Genomic DNA, 20,335 nt, shown 5'->3' on the forward strand with positions numbered 1-20,335 from the left:
AGGCTTCTCACTGCAGTAGTTTCTCTTGTGGCAGAGCAGATGCTTTAGGCATGCAGGCTTTAGTGGTTGTGACCTGTGGGCTCAGTATCTCCCTTATAATTTATTTGTATACTTTTGTCTTAAAAATAAAAATTACTTGAAAATTATCTGAAATTCTTAGGTTTGATTTTTTTTTTTTTAAAGAATGAAAATTCCTTTTAATATGCTTTTATATGTGCAAATTGCTAAAATCACCAGAATCTGATCTGGTTATTTAAATGTTACTTCCCATTTTAAATGAACATTCCCTCCCCTCCAAAAAAAAACAAAACCCCAAATTGCCAACATACAGGACAAAAATGTTCAATAGTGAGATATTAAGCTAGGGATATCAGGCTTAAAAAATCACATTACAGGCTAAAATAATGGTAAAAACTTTAGTGGTAAAACATTTCATGCATTGATAGAATATATTGAATGTTGTTGTTTCTCAATGGCTCTGTTTTTTTTTTTTTTTCCTACCAAGAGAAATGAAATTATTAAGAACATAATTTTTGCCAATCGACCCTAGAGAATTATTTAATGTGAATCTCTTATAATACTCTGTTCAAAATATTTTTTGTGGAATAGCATTTTTATTTTAACTAAGTTATTTATCTCAACTTGAGCAATAAAAATACTAAAGGATATCACTGGAAAAATCAAAAGGTAATTTTGCTACCTTTTATATAGCAAATATGTAAAATATAAGGATGTTTTAGTGATTGAACCAAAATTTCTGACATAACCTAATTTAATGCCTAAATAAGGAGAGGTGAATACTTCCTATGCCAAGTTTCCTTTGCATGCGAAGATACAAACTCACAGGTCTAGATATGAGAAAAAACCAAGACAGTACTTAAAAAAAAAAGAAAACTTTATTGAGGTATATTTCATATACCCTACAGTTACCTCTTGTAAAGTGTATGATTCAATGGAATTTAGTATTTTCTCTGTTATGTGACTATCACCACAGTCGGTTTTAGAACATTCTCCTCACCCCAAAAAGAAACCCTGTATCTAATGGAGTTACTTCTCACCTCACCTTCTCCCTGGCCTCTAGCAATCACTGTCTACTTTCTATCTCTTTGGATTTGCCTATTCTAGACATTTCATATAAATGGAATCTTATAGCATATGATTTTTTGTGACTGGCTTCTTTCATTTCTTAGCATAATGTTTTCAATACTGGTTCATTTTGTAGAATGTATTGGCATTTCCCTGATGACTAATGATGTTGAGCATCTTTTCATGGCTTAAAAGCTATTTAGAGACAAGTCACCCAGCAAGAAAGTGGTGGATAGGATTAAAACCAGGTTTTTCATCCTAGTTACTCTGAGTGAAGTGGACCAAGTGCACAATTTTGAGAGAGTATACAAACAGGGAGTGGATTGTTGGTATTTGGGTGACATGAAATGAGGGAAAGTCAGTCTGGTCATTCCAGATCTTTTTTGTGTCCGGGATATCTAGATGTCTATCTCATACCTCTTGTTTTTAAATGTTAGCAACTGCAACTAGTTCAGTCAAAAACAAGTAAAACAAAAATGATTCTGTTTGTGCAAAGGGCTGGATCTGGACTTTACATTGTACCAGAAGTCTTATGACAGAATTGTCAATAGATAGTTAGCATGTGCTTGTCCCTTTAATAAAACTACAGTCAAATGTAATTCACAGTTCAGTTCAGTCACTCAGTCATGTCCGACTCTGCGACCCCATGAATCGCAGCACCCCAGGCTTCCCTGTCCATCACCAACTCCCAGAGTTTACTCAAACTTAATGTAAAAAAATAATAATAAAAAAATAGTGATCTGATTTTTTTAAGAAAACAGGGTTTAAATGATTTACTGGCCATTTGTGTATCTTCCTTGGAAAACTTTTCAGATCCTTCTCCTATTTTTAATTTGGATTATTTTTCCTTTTATTGTTGAGTTATGCAAATTCTGTACATACATATTCTGCATCCAAGTCCCAAATCTTATGATTTAGAAAGATTTTTTTTCATTCTGTGGTGATTTTTTTCATGGTGGTATCCTTTGAAACTTGTTTGTGTATATCAGTTACACATCATGAAATTTGTGAAGTAAAAATCACTGCTAATATTTAAAAAAAATTTATGGCCATACTTTCAAATATATAATTTGTATTCAAAATTTCTTTTTTAAATGATTTAAATATGTAAGTTAAATATGTAATTAAATATGTAAGTCATCTAAAATATACACAAGCAGCTCTTTTATGTAACAGAAATAAAAATTAACATTGTTTCAAAATACTGTTAAATTTTAAGATACTTTAGCATTCCCATTAAATTGAAAATGAAAATATAGGTACTAGTAAATAACTTAAGATAGTTTTAAGTGTTTAAAAAAATTCTTAATGTGCCTACAACTATCAGAATTATTTGGTTTCCTTCAAAATTATATGGAGCTTTGGGGAAGAATTCAGAATCTTAAAGTTGAACTACTTAATTTGAAATTGTCTTGGGGATGTTGGATAGAGGAATTTTCAAAGTTATTTAACCTAGATTTTTTAACTCCATTACAGTTCAAATAAAATAACATTGTGAGTAGAATAATAAATTACAGAATGTAATGTCAGTATTTTGGGTTTTTTAATTACCATTAAATAGTAATAGAACTATCATAATAATTTAGAATGGGTAAAACACTGAGTTTTAAACAAAGATCTGTACAATTATATTTAGTTCAATATGTTTACAAACATTTTGCTGACTTGCTGTGTTATATAACACTAAGTAATATGTCACTGTTGGCAGCTGCAAGGGGCTTTGTCACATTGGTCTGTTAACAAATGAGAAATGATAATTAAGAGGAACTGAAGAATGAAAAATGCTTATTACTTTACATGTTCTTTATATTCTTTACTAAGAAAGTTTTGGGAGATTAAACACTAGGTTTTATATTTAATGGTTAATAAGTGGGATAGGATAGTGGCAAGAATTGGTTCATTTTGATTGCAGAAAACAGAGGCCACTTCTGACATGAGCCAGAGGAACAGTATACGGTATTGTGGCAAAGAGATTAGCCTCAAAGGCAGACAAATCTGCATTTTCTGTTCTAGCTCTACTGTTTATTAACCAATTTATCTTGGCCCAGTTATGTAATATTTTCTATTTTTATATGTTTACAAATGGCATAATAATTCCTATCTCATTAAGTTATTATAAAGGTTAAGTAAAAATTAGTGAAAACATCTACCACTATAGTTTGTACTCATTAAATATCTCTCATACTACTCTTTAGTGATAGTGGAAAAATTTGTTTTCCTTCTTTGAATTTTATTTTGTTGTTTTTAAGTGTGTTACAAGTCAGGTAGCAGTGGAATTGCTGGGGATGCAGTCATATTGTGGCTATTGCACAGCCAGCCTTATTGCTTCACTTACTTCATAGATCCAAACATTTGTGTTGAGTGTATTTTATTTGTGAGGATGAAAGAGATACTATTTTAGGGAGGAAAATAATTTAGGACTCGTTATGATTATTTAGTACTGACCTTTTTATGGCATAAAGCATCATACTAAAAATCATATGCAAATATGTATATTTCAATATAAAGTCACCTAATTTTTTAATATCAAGAAGTCGCTCTAAGAGTTAAGAATCTAGTATTTTGACACATTTTTATTTAAACATGCTGCACAGTCCAAAAGAAGATGAGTAAATGAAGTAATTTTAAATCCTCATATGTATTACTTACTAGAGGTACTATAAGTAATAAATTGTGTTACTTACTAGAAGTACTAATGTATAAGACAGCTTCAGTCCTTAAGAACTTGTAGTTAATTAGAGATCTTTATAGTACAAAATAAAAGAAAAGTGAAACAGGCAATAATACAGATTGCCCAGTACTTGAAAATTTCATTTTCTTTACAGTAGATTTATTTTAACTTTATAGTCCATGTTACAGTATTTATAATCTTTATAGCATAGAGGGCAATACTGTGTTTAGCCCAGAATACTACTAACAGCGAAGCAGTTCCTTCAGTGTTAATGGTATAAGCTAAATAAAAGTAATAAAGGGGGATGGAATAAAGATTATAGGAAAAAAAGAGGAAAATGTAGGTTGATGAGGGATAATATGGTAAGTAGAGAAAAGAAAAAGATGTTTTGATGGAAAATGTAAAATGTGCTTCAGGTGTCATTAGAGCTTTCTGAGCCTTAGAAATCAGAGGTTGCATTAAAGTCCATCTAATTGGGAAAATAAAGCACAAAATTATTTGTGATATAATGATAAGAGCATTTATTTTAAAAATGTGGTTCCTGATTCATAAGCCACTACAGTCACAGCCTTTTGACTTCTAAACAAATACAGTGTATGAATTTGTCCTTATGTTAGTTAAATCACGTTAGTAAAATAAAATGATACATGTTGGATTTTTGTTTTAGTATCTTTGCAAGATATAACAATGAGAAAAGCCTTCCGAAGTTCTACAATTCAAGATCAGCAGCTTTTCGACCGCAAGACTTTGCCTATTCCATTACAAGAGACATATGATGTTTGTGAACAGCCTCCTCCTCTCAATATACTCACTCCTTACAGGTCAGTAGGCTAATAAATAAGGCTGGTTACTTATCTCAGACTTCAAGTTCAAAGAGGTCTAACTTTAAATGCTAAATCCCCAAACACTTTTTTATTTCACTGGATTCCTGACCAATGCAGAGACCCCTCCGTAGACAACACCTTTAGAAAACCTTTGCTTTATTCACTAGTGAGCTCCCAGGATTCTGGCATACAAATCAAAGGAGTTGTTTTGACAAATATTTTTAAGAAAAGCCAATGGCAGATACTACTCTAAAGGTACAAGGAGTTGTTATTACGTCTTTTCAATTTCTAATTTGATGGAAAACAAAGAGAGTTCAAAATCTCACATTAATAAAATAAATATCATTTTTTCTTGTTCTTATCTACTCTTGATCTGTATGCATCATATTTCTGTGTAATGAAGATATAGTATCTGTTTTTTTTGGCCATTTTAAAAAAATCTAGAGTTATTCAGCCTTTCTTTGAGTCTTTCACATAAGTTGTTAAATGAGGAATTTAAGAGGCACAACACATCCTAAATGAAATGGTATTCAGATACTTATTTGAAACTATGTCAGTATGCAAGTAATTGGATATAGCTATTACTATTAGAATGACTATTTGGTGACTTTTTTTTCTGTTTGATAAGATGATAGTAAGAGTATTGGCAGAAACCCTGTATAATTTCTCTATTCTGTTATCCTTTCAGGCTTTGATCTTTGACAGAATCATTTGTAATTATTGAAATTTCCCATAGGACTTATAGAAAATTTTGTATTCAGTAGAAGTTAAGGATGAAAATTGTCCAGTTGTACTTTATTAACACAAACTCTGCAAAACTTCTGGTTTTCCATTTTCCTTAGTTTCCTGTCTGATTTGTGAGAAATGTTCTATTGGTGCATATTCTGATTTTCTTTGCCAGTATTTTTACACATGCTATATTTTGTTAATGTAAGAAGAAACAATTTTAGTAAAATAATTTCTATTCTGATTGCCTAAGTCTTACTAATGTGTATTTTCATTGATATTTTATATTTCAGAGATGATGGTAAAGAAGGTTTGAAGTTTTATACCAATCCTTCATATTTCTTTGATCTTTGGAAAGAAAAAATGTTACAGGATACAGAGGATAAGAGGAAGGAAAAGAGGAAGCAGAAGGTATTACAAGAAATTCAGAAAATTGAAGTTAGTTTTCATGTATTTGTGTTTTGTTGCATATGTGGAATTTTATTAATTCTATACTTTGACAGTTTTATTTTATTTGGTCCATATAGTAACCACACAGAAAGATCACAGTCCAGTGGGGTGCAAATATGGTGTGATAAGTACCCTAACAGAGGTATGCACGGAGAGTTTGAGTAGCACAAAATAGCACCCGCTCTAGACAGGGTGGGCCTGATTAACACTTCAACAAAGCTTGTAATGAATCTTAAAGAACAAATAAGAATTAAGTGGACCAGGGAAGAGAAAGGCATTCTACTGAAAAAGAATGAAAGGAACATTGTACAGATATTGGTAAAGTAGATTAGTTAATATTCTCTTACCACAGAGCATATCCTAAATGCCCTGAAAAGATTATAACATTTTCACTAAATTCCTGTTATCTGTCTGCTGTATTGTCATTTTCTGTTTTCTGATGAAATTCACTTGGATCTGTTTTATTCCATATTAATGATAACTAGAAATATAAAAGAAAGAAGCACAGTTGGATTTAGGCAGAATTATGAAGGTGGCAAAGTTTGTCTTTATCATCCCTCTGTTTCTCCTGTAGCTACTTCTGCTTTCCCTGCACTGCCCCATAATGCCTGCAAGTTACTATTTTCTGCACTAGACAGTGTACCAGTGTTCTGGCCAGAGTTTGCAAACTGGTGACTGGTAGCCCAGGCTACGCTTGCAAGCAGTTCTGTTTGACAAACACAGTGGTTTTTAAATTTTTGAACTGAAATCCCTTAGATGGTCATGCGCATCTAGTTCCCTGCAGGCCTCATCTTATACCTAACTCTTACCATTCAAATATGTTACCTGCTTGACCCTTTGGCATTTGACTTTTTTGTACCTTTCGTTTCTATACTTGTTCTCCCACAGTTTGAGTCACTTTCTGTTTTATTTTTCAAATACCCTATTTTCTGTTGAGTGACACAGTTGTTATTATGGTTTAATTGGGTAATTGGATTTTTTTTCTAATGTATTGGCTAGCTAATTAGTCACTTCTCAGGTCACATAACCTTAGTACTAGTTTCCAGTTTGGGCTGGAAAAATTAATGGTAGAAATTTCACTCATTATACCAAAAACTAATAGATGAGGGAGCAGAGTTGATGAATTTTTTTTCATCTGAAAGGACTTTCTGACCTCAAGTTTTATTCCTCAGATATACTGTTTTTATCTGATACATCAATTCCAAGTAGAGGTTAAAAAAACATTAGAAAATGGGATTACAAGCAAACTCCTAACATTTAACTGTGAATGCACAAATGAACTGTCTCTGTTGTTGTTTTTACTATACTATGATGAGTTATTCTGTTGTTACTTTTACTATACTATGATGAGTTGCTTTTTCAATATTGATGTTAGAATTCTGTTTTGATTGTCTTAACCTCTCTTTAAAAACATAGAACTTCAGCATTTGGCTTTGTTTCAATACATCTGTTATAGCAGAAAAATCTAGATCGTCCTCATGAACCAGAAAAAGTGCCAAGAGCACCTCATGACAGGCGGAGAGAATGGCAGAAGCTGGCCCAAGGTCCAGAGCTGGCTGAAGATGATGCTAATCTCTTACATAAGCATATTGAAGTTGCTAATGGCCCAGCCTCTCATTTTGAAACAAGGTTTCTTTTCTTTTGTTTGTTTTTTAACAAAATTAATGATAAAACACTGGCTTTATTTCTAGTATCTATATGTCTAAGGCTTAGGTCCTGAACTGTTGAATTGATAGACGCTGTTCTATAAGTATTGAGATGATTTTGAAACCCTAACCATTGTGAGCCTACTGAAGTCTGATCTTGGGCAGGTCATTTTTGTACCTGGATTTCAGTTTTGTCATCTGTAGAAAGAAGTGGTTGAAGCAGATGATCTTCAGCTTTATTTTAACTTTCATATGAAGTCTCAGTTCCTTCTCAGTAGTTCAGGCCGAGTCTGTTAAAATTTCATAACAGTAATGGCGGTCTGGATTTTTTTTGACGTATTATTGATTCACTATGTATAAAATAGGAGTTGAGAAGGGGTTGTATTTTGTTCTTTTTCTTTCCCCTCATTTCCTTTCCGGGTCACATTTTCTACCTCAGATATATCAGGACTTTCAAACAAAATCACTCATCCCCTTTTGCAGAAATAGACAATAGGTCCTTCTCCTTTCTCAGTAACCAGGGGCCCTATCTAACTAACATGCGACCCTAACAAACATTATACTAGTATCTCTTTGTGAAGAAATTTGTGTACAGTTGATTTCAGTTATTATTATATATCTTATAGTTATTGATTTTTTTCAATGGAAAAGCACTTGAGACTTTCTTTTGAATAATACCTGTAAATGATTGGGTCATAAATGTAAATTATCTTGTTCTATTTTAGGAGTAATATACATGATACTGTCTATATATAGTACTGAAAGAAAGAGGCTGAAAGAATTGATTTTTTAAATTAACAATTGATAGACAAACATCTGTTTCTAATCACTGTTAAGTAATTGAGATATTGCTGACCCAATAGTGTAAATATAATCACTTCTAACTTGCTTTATACACATCTTTTAAATCCAACTTTGTCTGCAGTGTGCACTATAGTCAGTAAACATTTAGAAATCGTCACATGCTCAAAGTATCTAAAATTTTGCTTAAATCTGTTTTGAGTCACATGTTATGTTACTCAGCTATTTTCTGAGTACTCTGCTGCTGCTAAGTCGCTTCAGTCGTGTCTGACTCTGTGTTACCCCATAGACGGCAGCCCAGCAGGCTCCCCCATCCCTGGGATTCTCCAGGCAAGAACATTGGAGTGGGTTGCCATTTCCTTCTCCAATGCATGAAAGGAAAAGTGAAAGTGAAGTTGCTCAGTCGTGTCCGACTCTTAGCGACCCCATGGACTGCAGCCTACCAGGCTCCTCCATCCTTGGGATTTTCAAGGCGAGAGTACTGGAGTGGGTTGCCATTGCCTTCTTCCCTGAGTACTCTAACATCTTTAAAAACATGAAAAAGACAAAAACAATGTAGTTAGGGATCTCTGTGCTACTAGTATCATTGAGACCTATCTCCCTTGGGCACAAGACATTTGGAAGTCATTTAGGTTTAAAAGAGCAACAGGATATTCTGGTGTATAAAATTTTCATATTCTAGATTTTTGTCATTAGCATCTTATTATAAAGGAAAAAAACTAAAGCAGATAGCTTTGAACACGATTTGCCTAAAAGTTAACTATTTTCTTGTTTATCAGATTATGAATGTAACACTTTTCACCTTTGTGAGCTGTTAGTATTATATTGTAATGTAATAAAATAACTGAAAGTCATCATAATAGCTTGAATCAGCAAGGAAAGGTTGCATTATGAGCAGCATTCTGTGTTTTAAAAGCAGGATAAATTTCTGAAAGAAGTTTTCTAAAAGTAGTTAAAATGTTGGCATTCAAAGGATAAACCTTAAATATCTCATGTAAAACACTTTACTTCAGCAATAATTCAAGAAAGATACACTAATTTATTATTTTTTTCTAGACCTCAGACATATGTGGATCATATGGATGGATCTTACTCACTTTCTGCCTTGCCATTTAGTCAGATGAGTGAGCTCCTGACTAGAGCTGAGGAAAGGGTTTTAGTCAGACCACATGAACCTCCTCCACCTCCACCAATGCATGGAGCAGGAGATGCGAAACCCATACCCACCTGTATCAGGTATGTCAGAACAAGCACATGATGTGTTTATCACAGGTGTTGGTAGCCTTTTCCTTTAAGGCCCTTGTAGTAAATATTTTTGACCTTAGGAAATATGTCTACTGTCACAACTGCTCAACTCTGACATTGATGAATGGAAGAAGCCATGGACTATACATAAACCTATGAATATGTTTGTGTTTCAACAAAGTTTTATTTACAAAAACAGGGATTAGTTAAGATTTGGCCCGTGGGATGTAATTTGCCAGTCTCTGATAAGAGCTCACACATTCTCTTGGGAAAACTTAGCTAATGATCATTTAAAGATAGATGTGTTTTGTTTTATTATGGCTTTGTTCTCAAGCACATGATGTGCAATATATTAATAAAAATAAGAATTTTTGGTATGTGGTTAAGGACAAAGAAATGGGAATCAAAGATTTAATTATAAATGTTGATTTGATGTTGGGGAAATAACTCTTTAAGAATTTGGGAGAGAATAAGCAATTGCTCATAATAATCTTTTAGTAAAGCTTTTTGAAGTTTAATTTTGTCCAGTGTTATCCACATTACAATTTTTTAATAGAGAATTAGAAATCAGCTTTACAATTTTCAGTTAAAAAAAAAATCAAGCTTATATCACTGACTCATTTGATGTTCGTTCCATCCTTAGGAAGGAAGAGGGATGTCAATTTCCTTTGTGGTTTGTAATTAGTTGTCATTGATTTAACTGAAATGACATATGATGAGTCTTAATAGCTTCAATATGAATACAGTATTGTTTGGGCCACAAGTATTGCTGCAAATTTGTAGCATACATATAGCATACTACAAAATGTTGTAGTATGATAGATATTGAGCCATTATGAAGACTCATATTACAGTATAAAATTGAGCATTTTATTTATCAAAGTATAAAATGCTTATAGATATGAAAGTTGTGTGAGCAGTCCATTTAGAATATTAGAAATCACAGCACCATGTATTAATTTTCTTATTAGTGTACTTTTGGTTTTCATTTCATTCTAAATATTGATGAAGAATTTTTAATTTTTATAGGAACATATTAATGCATCTACCTTGATATAATTACTGGTCGCCATTTATATTTTGTGTGGTTAGTCTTTTCTGTTTAAATAACTTGCTAGGATCTCTTTTTCATTTCAGTTCTGCTACAGGTTTGATAGAAAATCGTCCTCAGTCACCAGCTACAGGCAGGACAGCTGTGTTTGTGAGCCCCACCCCCCCACCTCCTCCACCACCTCTTCCATCTGCCTTGTCAACGTCTTCATTAAGAGCTTCGATGACTTCAACTCCTCCCCCACCAGTGCCACCCCCACCTCCACCTCCAACCACTGCTTTGCAAGCTCCAGCAGTACCACCACCTCCAGCTCCTCTTCAGATTGCCCCTGGAGTTCTTCATCCAGCTCCTCCTCCAATTGCACCTCCTCTAGTACAGCCCTCTCCACCAGTAGCTAGAGCTGCCCCAGTATGCGAGACTGTACCAGTTCATCCACTCCCACAAGGAGAAGTCCAAGGGCTGCCTCCACCCCCACCACCGCCTCCTTTGCCTCCACCTGGCATTCGACCATCATCACCTGTCACAGTTGCAGCTCTTGCTCATCCTCCCTCTGGGCTACATCCAACTCCATCTACTGCCCCAGGTCCCCATGTTCCATTAATGCCTCCATCTCCTCCTTCACAAGTTACACCTGCTTCTGAGCCAAAGCGTCATCCATCAACCCTACCAGTAATCAGTGACGCCAGAAGTGTACTTCTGGAAGCAATACGAAAAGGTAATTTTCTCTTTTTTCTTTAAAAGCATTGTAATAGTAGCGTTAAGAACCTTTCTGAATATTTGAGACAGTAATGTTTTCTTTATTTGTAAAATTTTAGATGATCATGTTTTTTGCACAAATAGCCTTTAGAAAGTAGAGCTGTGGTCAGTTTATATTTTAAGTAATTTTCAAGAAAGTTTATCACATTAGTTATTTTATCTTCATACTTAGTAGGGATTCTTAAAATGTTTATGTAATGAATGGGAAATTTAAAATATCAGACTTAAATGTTATGGAAAATTTAGTTAAAATTTGTATTATACTTAATATGTATATTAACTACTTTAAAAATGGTATTTTCTTCCGTGTTAAGGCTGTCCATTTGGTGTATAAGTGACACTTGCTTTACTAGTACCTTGAAAGGATTTAGGTTCCTACCTTAATAACAAAGGAATGACTTGTTATACTATATGCCAGGCACTAACAGTATAGAATGAATAATAGTGCCTTTCTCTCAAGTACTGGGGAGAATAAAGCCACAGAAAATATGCTCAACAATGTTTAATTATTTGACCATAGAGGTCAAACGAAAAAAATGTATCACCTGGTTAACTTCAGGTGATGATGAGTAGGGAAGCACAATATACCGTTATGGCTAAATAAGCTATAGACATCCTCTGGGATATGTAGTAAATTTCATCAAATACTATCACAGATAATAATATAATAAAAGAATTAATGTCTCTCTAAATATGATTCATTCAAATCGTTTTTAATAGATCTTGCTTTTTACTTTCCTGTTAGTATTTCTTATATGTACTTGATTTTATTAGATTAATAATGTCTAATAATATAATATCTAGTAATAATAGCAATATATAATATATCTAATAATAATAATATCTAGTGTTTTGGTTTACAATGAACGTTTGAATTTACTCTATCAGGTATTCAGCTGCGAAAAGTCGAAGAGCAGCGTGAACAGGAAGCTAAACATGAACGCATTGAAAATGATGTTGCCACCATCCTGTCCCGTCGTATTGCTGTGGAATACAGTGATTCAGAAGATGATTCAGAATTTGATGAAGTAGATTGGTTGGAGTAAGAAAAAATGCATTGATAAATATTACAAAACTGAATGCAAATGTCCTTTGTGGTGCTTGTTCTTTGAAAATGTTTGGTCATTCCAGTGTTTTGCTTTCTTTTCCTTAAGGTAAATAACCCTTTTCCTCCATAATTTTTGATTTTTAAGAAAAATATTAGCATACATTTCAAACTAAATGTTTTACAGTGGCTTATCTTTTTTATTTTTCCCTGAAAAGACATCATTTGGTCAAATAAACCACTAAGTATTAAGCATGGACAGCTGTTGTTAGAGTAGCAGATTCAGTTTTTTGATATATCTTAATTGTGCACTTTGTGAATTTTAATTTAAAGAAAGCAACTGAGATTAAAAATCTTGCGGGCAGCTGTATCTATTAATGAGCCTTATCCCATTTCCTGGTGTTTTAAAAGAAGAAACACTGCCTTGATTGTATGAATACACTCAGAAAGTACATTTAGCTTGTAGTATTGAATTCTCTTAAGGGAATGCTTGAATTTTTTTAATTATTGTTTTATTGTTTTAAAATACTTGCCTTATTTGAATGTTTAGCAGTATCCCCTTCCTACTTATATATTGTGTGATACAATTTTGCTTGCTGATAAGAGTTTAAAAAATTTCCATGTGAAATACACTGACATAAACCATGTAACTTACATAACTGTTAAGAATAACAGTCTGCTTTAATAAATGGTTCATTTTAAAGGTTCATGGGTGTTTCCTCTTTGAATAAAACTTTCTGATGGTTTATCAAATAATATAAGCTCTAAACAGTCAATGGAAAATTTAAAAGCTACTTATGCTGTTTAATTTCCTTAAGGTAGCTTTTATGTCATTTTTCCTAAAGTCAAAAAAATCAATATTTTTCAACTCCTTATGCTCATTAATTAAACTCTCAACTTGCTCTTTAATTTTAGCACATCTTGACTTCAGTTCAATAGCATTCTTGAAATTACACTTTGCAATGATAAAATTAGTTGTTAATATTTACACAGTCCAGATTCAGGGATGGAGGAGAAACAGCATCCATATCAGATTTAGTATGAAGAAAAGACTAAATGACATTTTGGTAATTTGACTGTGAAAATGACTGGAATCTTTATCCTTGCCTCTATCGCATCAGTAGAGGGGTCCCTCTTACCTGGTTTCTCCCATTAAGAAATGGGTTCTGTTCTCACCGCTTTGAACCTGAGTGTCCCTGAAGCTTGTTTTGGCCAAATGTAGTGAAAGAAGTTCAGCATGACCTGCTAGAAGTTCAGAAACCTCATGCAGAGAGCTATCCCCAATGACGCCAACTTAGACCAGCCAGTTGCAAGCTCACCTGCTGGCTGACTGTAGACAGATGAGCAAGCATAGCTAAAATTAGCCCAGCCCAGAACTGTTCATGAGTAAAAATAAATGTTTATTGTCTTATACCTAATTTTTGAAGTGGATTATTTCACATAGCATTGTGGCAATAGGTAGCTGATACATGAGGTTGTTGGTAACTTGCTACCTTGAGGGTTATCTAGGCAGTTAACTAATGATCTCTAATCCCTGTCGAAGAGGAAAGATGAACTAAGTCTTCCTGTTAGCAGTACAGTAAGGAAATAAAAAACAATTCTTGATGGCTTTAATTTAAAAAAAAACATTTGCTCTGCTTTCTTGAGTAGATTTGCCTGGACCTAGAACAAGAGATTAGATAGCCATTTGAGGTTTCTTTCCAACCTTACAAACCTATATAGTGTTGAATTTAACTCAAGAAAATATGCCACAGTTTAAAGTTTGTCTTTACAGATGTGCTTATAGTCAAAAGGTAGTAGCCAGTAGTAGTTTTTGTAAAGCTCAGTTGTGGCCAGGTAAGTGAAAAGGAAATGATACTGGTGTTGGTGAAGTTAAGGGTGATATAAAAGGAAATGGTTGAAGATTTTTTTTCTTTAAGTTTATATTGAAGAATAGTTGATCAGCAATGTTATGTTAGTTCCAAGTGTACAGCAAAGTGATTCAGTTATACATACACATGTTACCTAATCTTTTTCAAATTCTTTTCCCATTTAGATTATTACAGAATATTGAGCAGCATTCTCTGTGCTATACAATAGGTCCTTTTTGGTTATCTGTTTTAAATATAGCAGTGTGTACATGTCAATCCCATACTTAATAATAGAAGTAGATCTGTTGTAAAGCCTGGCAGTATGTGTCATAAATAGTTTATGATAATTTTTCTTTTGTTTTTCAGAACATTCCTAGAAGATCAGAAAGTACTCACAGACTGAAGAGGCCATACATGTAGTGTTTGTTTTAAAATCAAAATAACCTTTCAGACTAGAGACTTTTGGAGCAAATCATTGAGTAGTTAATTTTAATACCCTAAGAAGAATCAAAGTTACTGGGTAATGACCTTTTTTTTTTTCTTACTGAATTATGTTACTATTCCACAAGGTCATGCATAACCTTAGAGTTAGAAAAAAAATGAATTAATATATCATGGAGAAATAAGTGGCTTCACTTGTTATGGTTGAAGTCACCCATTTACCTCCATATTACCAAATCCAATAAACACTCTTCAGTCCTTAATTTATTTGATCTTTATATTCTGCATATACTCTGCCTCCTTGAAACTGTCAGTCCCTCTGGCTTTTTTTGGTAACACTGTTCCTTCCCCTTCCCAATAATGGTGGAACAGAAGAAGAGGAAGAAAATACTTAGCAGCAGTGGAATTTTGAATGAAATTTAGTCATTGTGAAAAGAAAGGAAGTGGGTCTATAACTGTTTCTAAGTAAGGGATATTTATCTGTAAGCTGCTGATCTGTAAGCTATAACTACTACTTTTCATAATTTATAGTCTGAGCAGATGAGATGACTTCTGAAGCACTTCCATGTTATAAATATGTGTGGCTCAGTGGTAAAGAATCCACCTGCCCAGTAGGAGATGCAGTTGATCTGGGTTCCATCCTTGGCCTGGGAAGATTCCCTGGAGAAAGAAATGGCAACCCACTCCTGTATTCTTACTTGGGAAATCTCATGGACAGAGAAGCCCGATAGGCTGCAGTCGTGGGCTCATAGCAAAGATAGGAAAAATGTTCATTTCAGTTCGATTCTGTAAAATTTGAAACTCTACCCTTTATTTCCACTTTTAAAAAGCCCTACCCTTTCTTCAATAGCAATCCCACATCTCTATTTTCACCAACTCTCGATCTCAATAACTACAGTTCATATTCCTTTTCAGTTTCTCTTAATTCTCTTATAGACTGTCTTCAAGTGATTCTTAAGCCATTTTGCATCACAGTTATCAACTATTCAAGCTTGCCAAATAGGTTACTCACAAGACTGCAGGGGCCTTGTGTTAAAAGGCAACTCACAGTATCTCTTCTTACAAATGGGTTCAGAAGTATCTCCTTTTTTGTTCTGTCCACTGAGGCTCTTAAAATCATATCTTCTTAGACAGCATGCCTACATAAAAAAATTTCCCCCACTAATCTCAGTAACAGAATTGACACAGAACTAGTCCTAGCTTCATAAAAACTCTGTATGTGTGTGTGTATGTGTGTAATTTAAGAAATGGAAAGCACAGAATCAACTCTTTTGGCCAAAAGGTGAAAGTTATTAATATTCCTGAAGTAATTTGTTAAGGCAGAGAGCAAAATTGATCAAGTGTTTTCATTTAATGGGAATTCTCATGAATGACTTTCAAAATGTAGCTTTGACTTTGACTTTAGTAAACATACTGCTACTGGTTTTTTTTTTTTAAGTTTGTTTTTCACTCTACTATCTTCATCTTGGCCTCAGATTTTTTTTAACTAACGTCTCTAAACTGAAACAAGGGTAAATTACTTAATGCTCCTAAATAGTTCCATAAATTCCTTTTGGAATTCATGATCACTGTGTTACCTACTTTAAAAAATGCAAATAAAACTATGCAAGATGTTAATCATGCAATATCAGAATTGAAAGGCGGCTTTGCTGCATTGAACTAATGAAAATGAAATATCAAATTACTATATTTCTAAAGTGTGTCATATGACTGTAGTTAACAGAAGTCGTCTTACTAAAGCCAAGCAGAAGGCATAGAGCCCTTGTGATACAAAGAATGAGTCTTTTCCTCCCTTTATTCATTGCTGTACGAAGAACAAATTTATTTATGTTCTCCATGACTTGGCTGTAGAATGCATCAGTAATCTCTGTTGCCTTTCAAGCCTGACAACCAGGCTCTGAATAAAGAATGAATACCAGCCTTGAATGAACATTTCAGGCACTTTTTTTTTTGCAGACTAGTTATCAATACCTTTTTCTCATTATTGTAAGGCCAGCTGCCCTGACTCTTTTTCTTTAGGAAAAAAAATTTAAACCCTCTGACCATGTATTGAAGTCATTTTTCTCGGGATGTTTATACTTCTTTTTCCTATAATAAATTTGTTTAGTAATAATGATTTTGAAGACCTTATAGTCTGTGTAAATATGTTTCTTGTGTAAGTGTGCAATACTCAAAGACTTCTTGAAAAATTTGTAATTTATCTATCCTGCCTTTAGGCTAGCTGTTTCAATACTACTCTTTTGATAAAGGCTATTGATGTCTCCCAGAGTCATAAAATTACACCTTTCTGGCCTGGAAACAATATCAAAGACACAGGAGTCATCAAATCACAATCTGTCTTCTGTTGTAACAGCTTCCAGTATTACTTAAAAGTGTCTAGTTCATTCTTACCTATGAAAGCCATGAATGTTACACGTTTAACTTAAAAAAAAATCTGTGTGTGTGTCTTAGTCACTCAGTCATGTCCGACTCTTTGCAACCCTGTGGACTAATGTAGCCCATGAGGCTCCTCTGTCCATGGGATTCTCTAGGTAAGAAAACTGGAGTGGATTGCCATGCTATCCTCCAGGAGATCTTCCAGACTCAGGGATCAAACCTGGGTCTTCTGCATTACGGGCAGATTCTTTACCATCTGAGCCACCAGGAAAGCTAAAAAAAAAAAATCTATGGCAACTTTTAATCTAGACCAAACCAGATAAGAGTACATCTATCATTAATGGCTAGATGGTTTGCTTTTCTTTTTATTTTTCTTTTTACATTTATTATATTTCTGTTTATTCAACAAAAGTTTTTGATGCCTGAAGTTACTCTGCTGAGTATTGTGGAACAATAGTGAATAGACAGAGCCCTACTTTCTGAGCATAAAGTTGAATTAACAAAGAACAATGAATGTTATATTAGGGAGGCTCATAGCACAGAGACCAAACCTAGTCTGGGAAGTCAGGAAGGGCCTTTAAAAGGAAATGATATTTACAGTTTGAGGTGGCCTAGGCAGGTGAATGTTGGTGAGAGTGGACAGTCTCCCAGGCAAAGGAAATGGGTGCATGCTTGTCTGGAAATGCTTGGTGCAAGACATGAAGGAGTGGAATAAATAGAAATAAATTAGAGAGGTTAGCAAGAGCAGGAAAGCCTGGCGTGCTGCAGTCCATGGGGTCGCAAAGAGTTAGACACGACTGAACGACTGAACTGATTGACATCAGAATAGCATTTGGAAAAGATAATTGGCAACTGCAAAGTGGTATGTGAGTTAGAAATACACTTGGAAGTCAAGAGACCAGTCAGGCAGGTACAGTCGATGACAGGTAATAATTGGGGATGATGGTGACAGAGGAGGCAGATAATGAGATAAATTCAGGAGACATATAGGATGTGGAATACACTGGATTTGGTAATTTGAGAGGAAGGAGTCAAGGATAGTTTCCAGGGTCCTGGTCTACTGATATAAGGACCATTAAGAGGAAGAGCCTGTTTGGGATGATAAGTAATGCAGTTTGGGACATAAGACAGGGAAAGGATTACTAGCATGGTTGGAGGAAAGGATTTATCTTACATTTTAAAAGGAAACCTTGCCTGCAGGAAGGAGAAAAGGATGAATGTAAAAGGATTTGAAGATCTGTTGCCAAAAAAATTTGGTTTCCTTCTAATGGCATCTGTTTTCTCTTTAAAGTAGGTAACAACACTGCTCAGGGTGAGAGGGGAGCAGTGTTAAGAAAAGTAGAGAAGGTTTGAAGTAGTCATTGTGAAAAATGGGAGAGAGAACTTTCCAGGGAAATAGGAAATTGTCATACAACATTTAAAACATGGTTGAGATTGGTGCCCGTGAATTTACAGTGGCTCTAGTCTGCAATATGTGATTTTCCCCCCCAGCAATTGGAAGACAGTTGTCAGAAAGAGACAGCTAGATTTATTCAGAGTTGGGTTTGACTGTATTGTGAGATGGAAGAGTTGTATCTCTAGGGAAGGTTGACCTATCTCCTTTGTATCTTAATCCCATGATTAAACTTCCAGTTGAAATTCTTCTCTTCCAGAGTATCATAATGCTAGTTTGAGCTCCTTTTCTCATTAAGTACCCTCCACTAGGCTCTCCTGGATTGTCAGATCATGCAGATGAATCTTTAAGGCATTACTAGGCACTACTAAGGCAATACTTGATTTTCTTTCTACCTCAGCTTATTATGCAGTTGCTTCTTTCTATCCTGTTACACCTGCAGAATCTCTGCTCTATTCCCATTTTAACATGCGCAGCTACCCTGTTATCTTTCAGATCTAGAAATCTTCTTCCCAGGATTCTGTCAAAGATAATTCTGCCATGAAGGTTTGTAATTCAAAACAAAGCAGCAGCAAGGAGGGAAGCTTTGGGGAATTAGACTTTTTTATCTGTCCCTTTCATGTCTCTGTTACCTCTTCTGCCTTATTTACTTTGTTGGCAGGAATCCATTTTCTTTTGAAGACACTCACTTAAAAAAATAAGTATAATACTATGTGTGATTCTATTAATTTTGTTTTTTGGAGCATATTAAAATGAAGCCATATTTTTAGGTTTGATTGCTGGATTGGTTAATTTTCTGCAACTCTTCGGCAATAAACGTTTTTTTTTTTTACCCTTAACCAACCATCTCAGAAATGTCTGGCATAGGGTCTCAGTAAAAAAAAATCTGAATAATTCAATTGAATTACTTAAAGTTGTCAATAAAATAACTCAAGGGCATACTAAGCAAATACTAAACCTTTCATCTTGATGTCAAAGACAAGACCATTCCTTTTGTTTGTTTGTTTGATCTTTTTTATTGCAAAACATGCATATAGAAAAGTGCATAAAATTTTCAGCTCAGTAATCTTACTACAGTGTGAATACCAATGTAACCACCATCCAGGTCAAGAAACAGAATAGTGTTGGTACTCCAGAAAGCTTCTCTCATGACCTTCCTAATTATCACCCCTTCCCTCCACTCCAGTCCTAATTTATGGTAATCACTTCCTTGCTTCTGTATAGACTTACACCACCTAAGGGTGTTAATTTTGCCTATATTTTAAACCATGTGAATGGAATGTTTAGTATGTGCTTTTTTAGTATGGCTTCTCCTACGTAAATTTTTATTTGTGAAATTCAGCTGTTTTACTATATGTAAACTGCTTTATTTTCATTGCTAGTGGTGATCCATGGTATAAATAGACCACAATTTATCTACTCTACTGTTGATGGATATTTTAGTTTACAATTTGAAGCTTTTATGTCTTAGGCTTGCAATGTGGGAGAGCTGCCTGCAATGTAGGAGAGCTGGGTTTGAACCCTGGATCAGGAAGATCCCCTGGAGAAGGGAATGGCAACCCACTCCAGTATTCTTGCTTGAAGAATACCATGGACAGAGAAGCCTGGTGGGCTGTAGTCCATGGGGATCACAAAGAGTCAGATACGACTGAGCGACTTTCACTTTGAAGCTTTTAGAAGTAATACTGTTGTGAACATTTTTACATATGTTTCTTGTTCATGTGCAGGCATTTATGTTAAGTAAATACCTGGGAGTGGAATTGCTAATTCATAGGATATGCATATCTTCAGCTTTAGTAGTAACGCCATGAAAGTGAAAGTCAAAATCGCTCATTAGTGTCTGACTCTTTGCAACCCCATGGACTGTACGGTCCATGGAATTCTCCAGGCCAGAATACTGGAGTGGGTAGCTTTTCCCTTCTCCAGGGGATCTTCCCAACCCAGGAATTGAACCCAGGTCTCCTACATTGCAGG

The 20,335-nt window shown here is 34.5% G+C and overlaps 1 protein-coding gene across 4 annotated transcripts in view; it reads left to right on the forward strand.

Moving 5' to 3' along the window:
- Positions 1-13,008, forward strand: part of WASF1 (WASP family member 1) — a 69,716-nt gene extending 56,708 nt beyond the window's left edge. The window contains exons 4-9 of one of the 4 annotated variants that reach the window (XM_043890010.1): positions 4,425-4,578; positions 5,601-5,745; positions 7,214-7,386; positions 9,261-9,440; positions 10,587-11,215; positions 12,145-13,008. In XM_043890010.1, the coding sequence (XP_043745945.1) occupies positions 4,425-4,578; positions 5,601-5,745; positions 7,214-7,386; positions 9,261-9,440; positions 10,587-11,215; positions 12,145-12,302 (1,439 nt within the window). In that variant the 3' untranslated portion in view covers positions 12,303-13,008. The remainder of the gene's footprint in view (positions 1-4,424; positions 4,579-5,600; positions 5,746-7,213; positions 7,387-9,260; positions 9,441-10,586; positions 11,216-12,144) is intronic. The other 3 variants (XM_043890013.1, XM_043890015.1, XM_043890014.1) reach the window with 3 other exon arrangements.
- Positions 13,009-20,335: the final 7,327 nt, after the last annotated feature.

The sequence above is a fragment of the Cervus elaphus genome, chromosome 28 (genome assembly GCF_910594005.1).
Source record: "Cervus elaphus chromosome 28, mCerEla1.1, whole genome shotgun sequence".
NCBI lineage: Eukaryota > Metazoa > Chordata > Mammalia > Artiodactyla > Cervidae > Cervus > Cervus elaphus.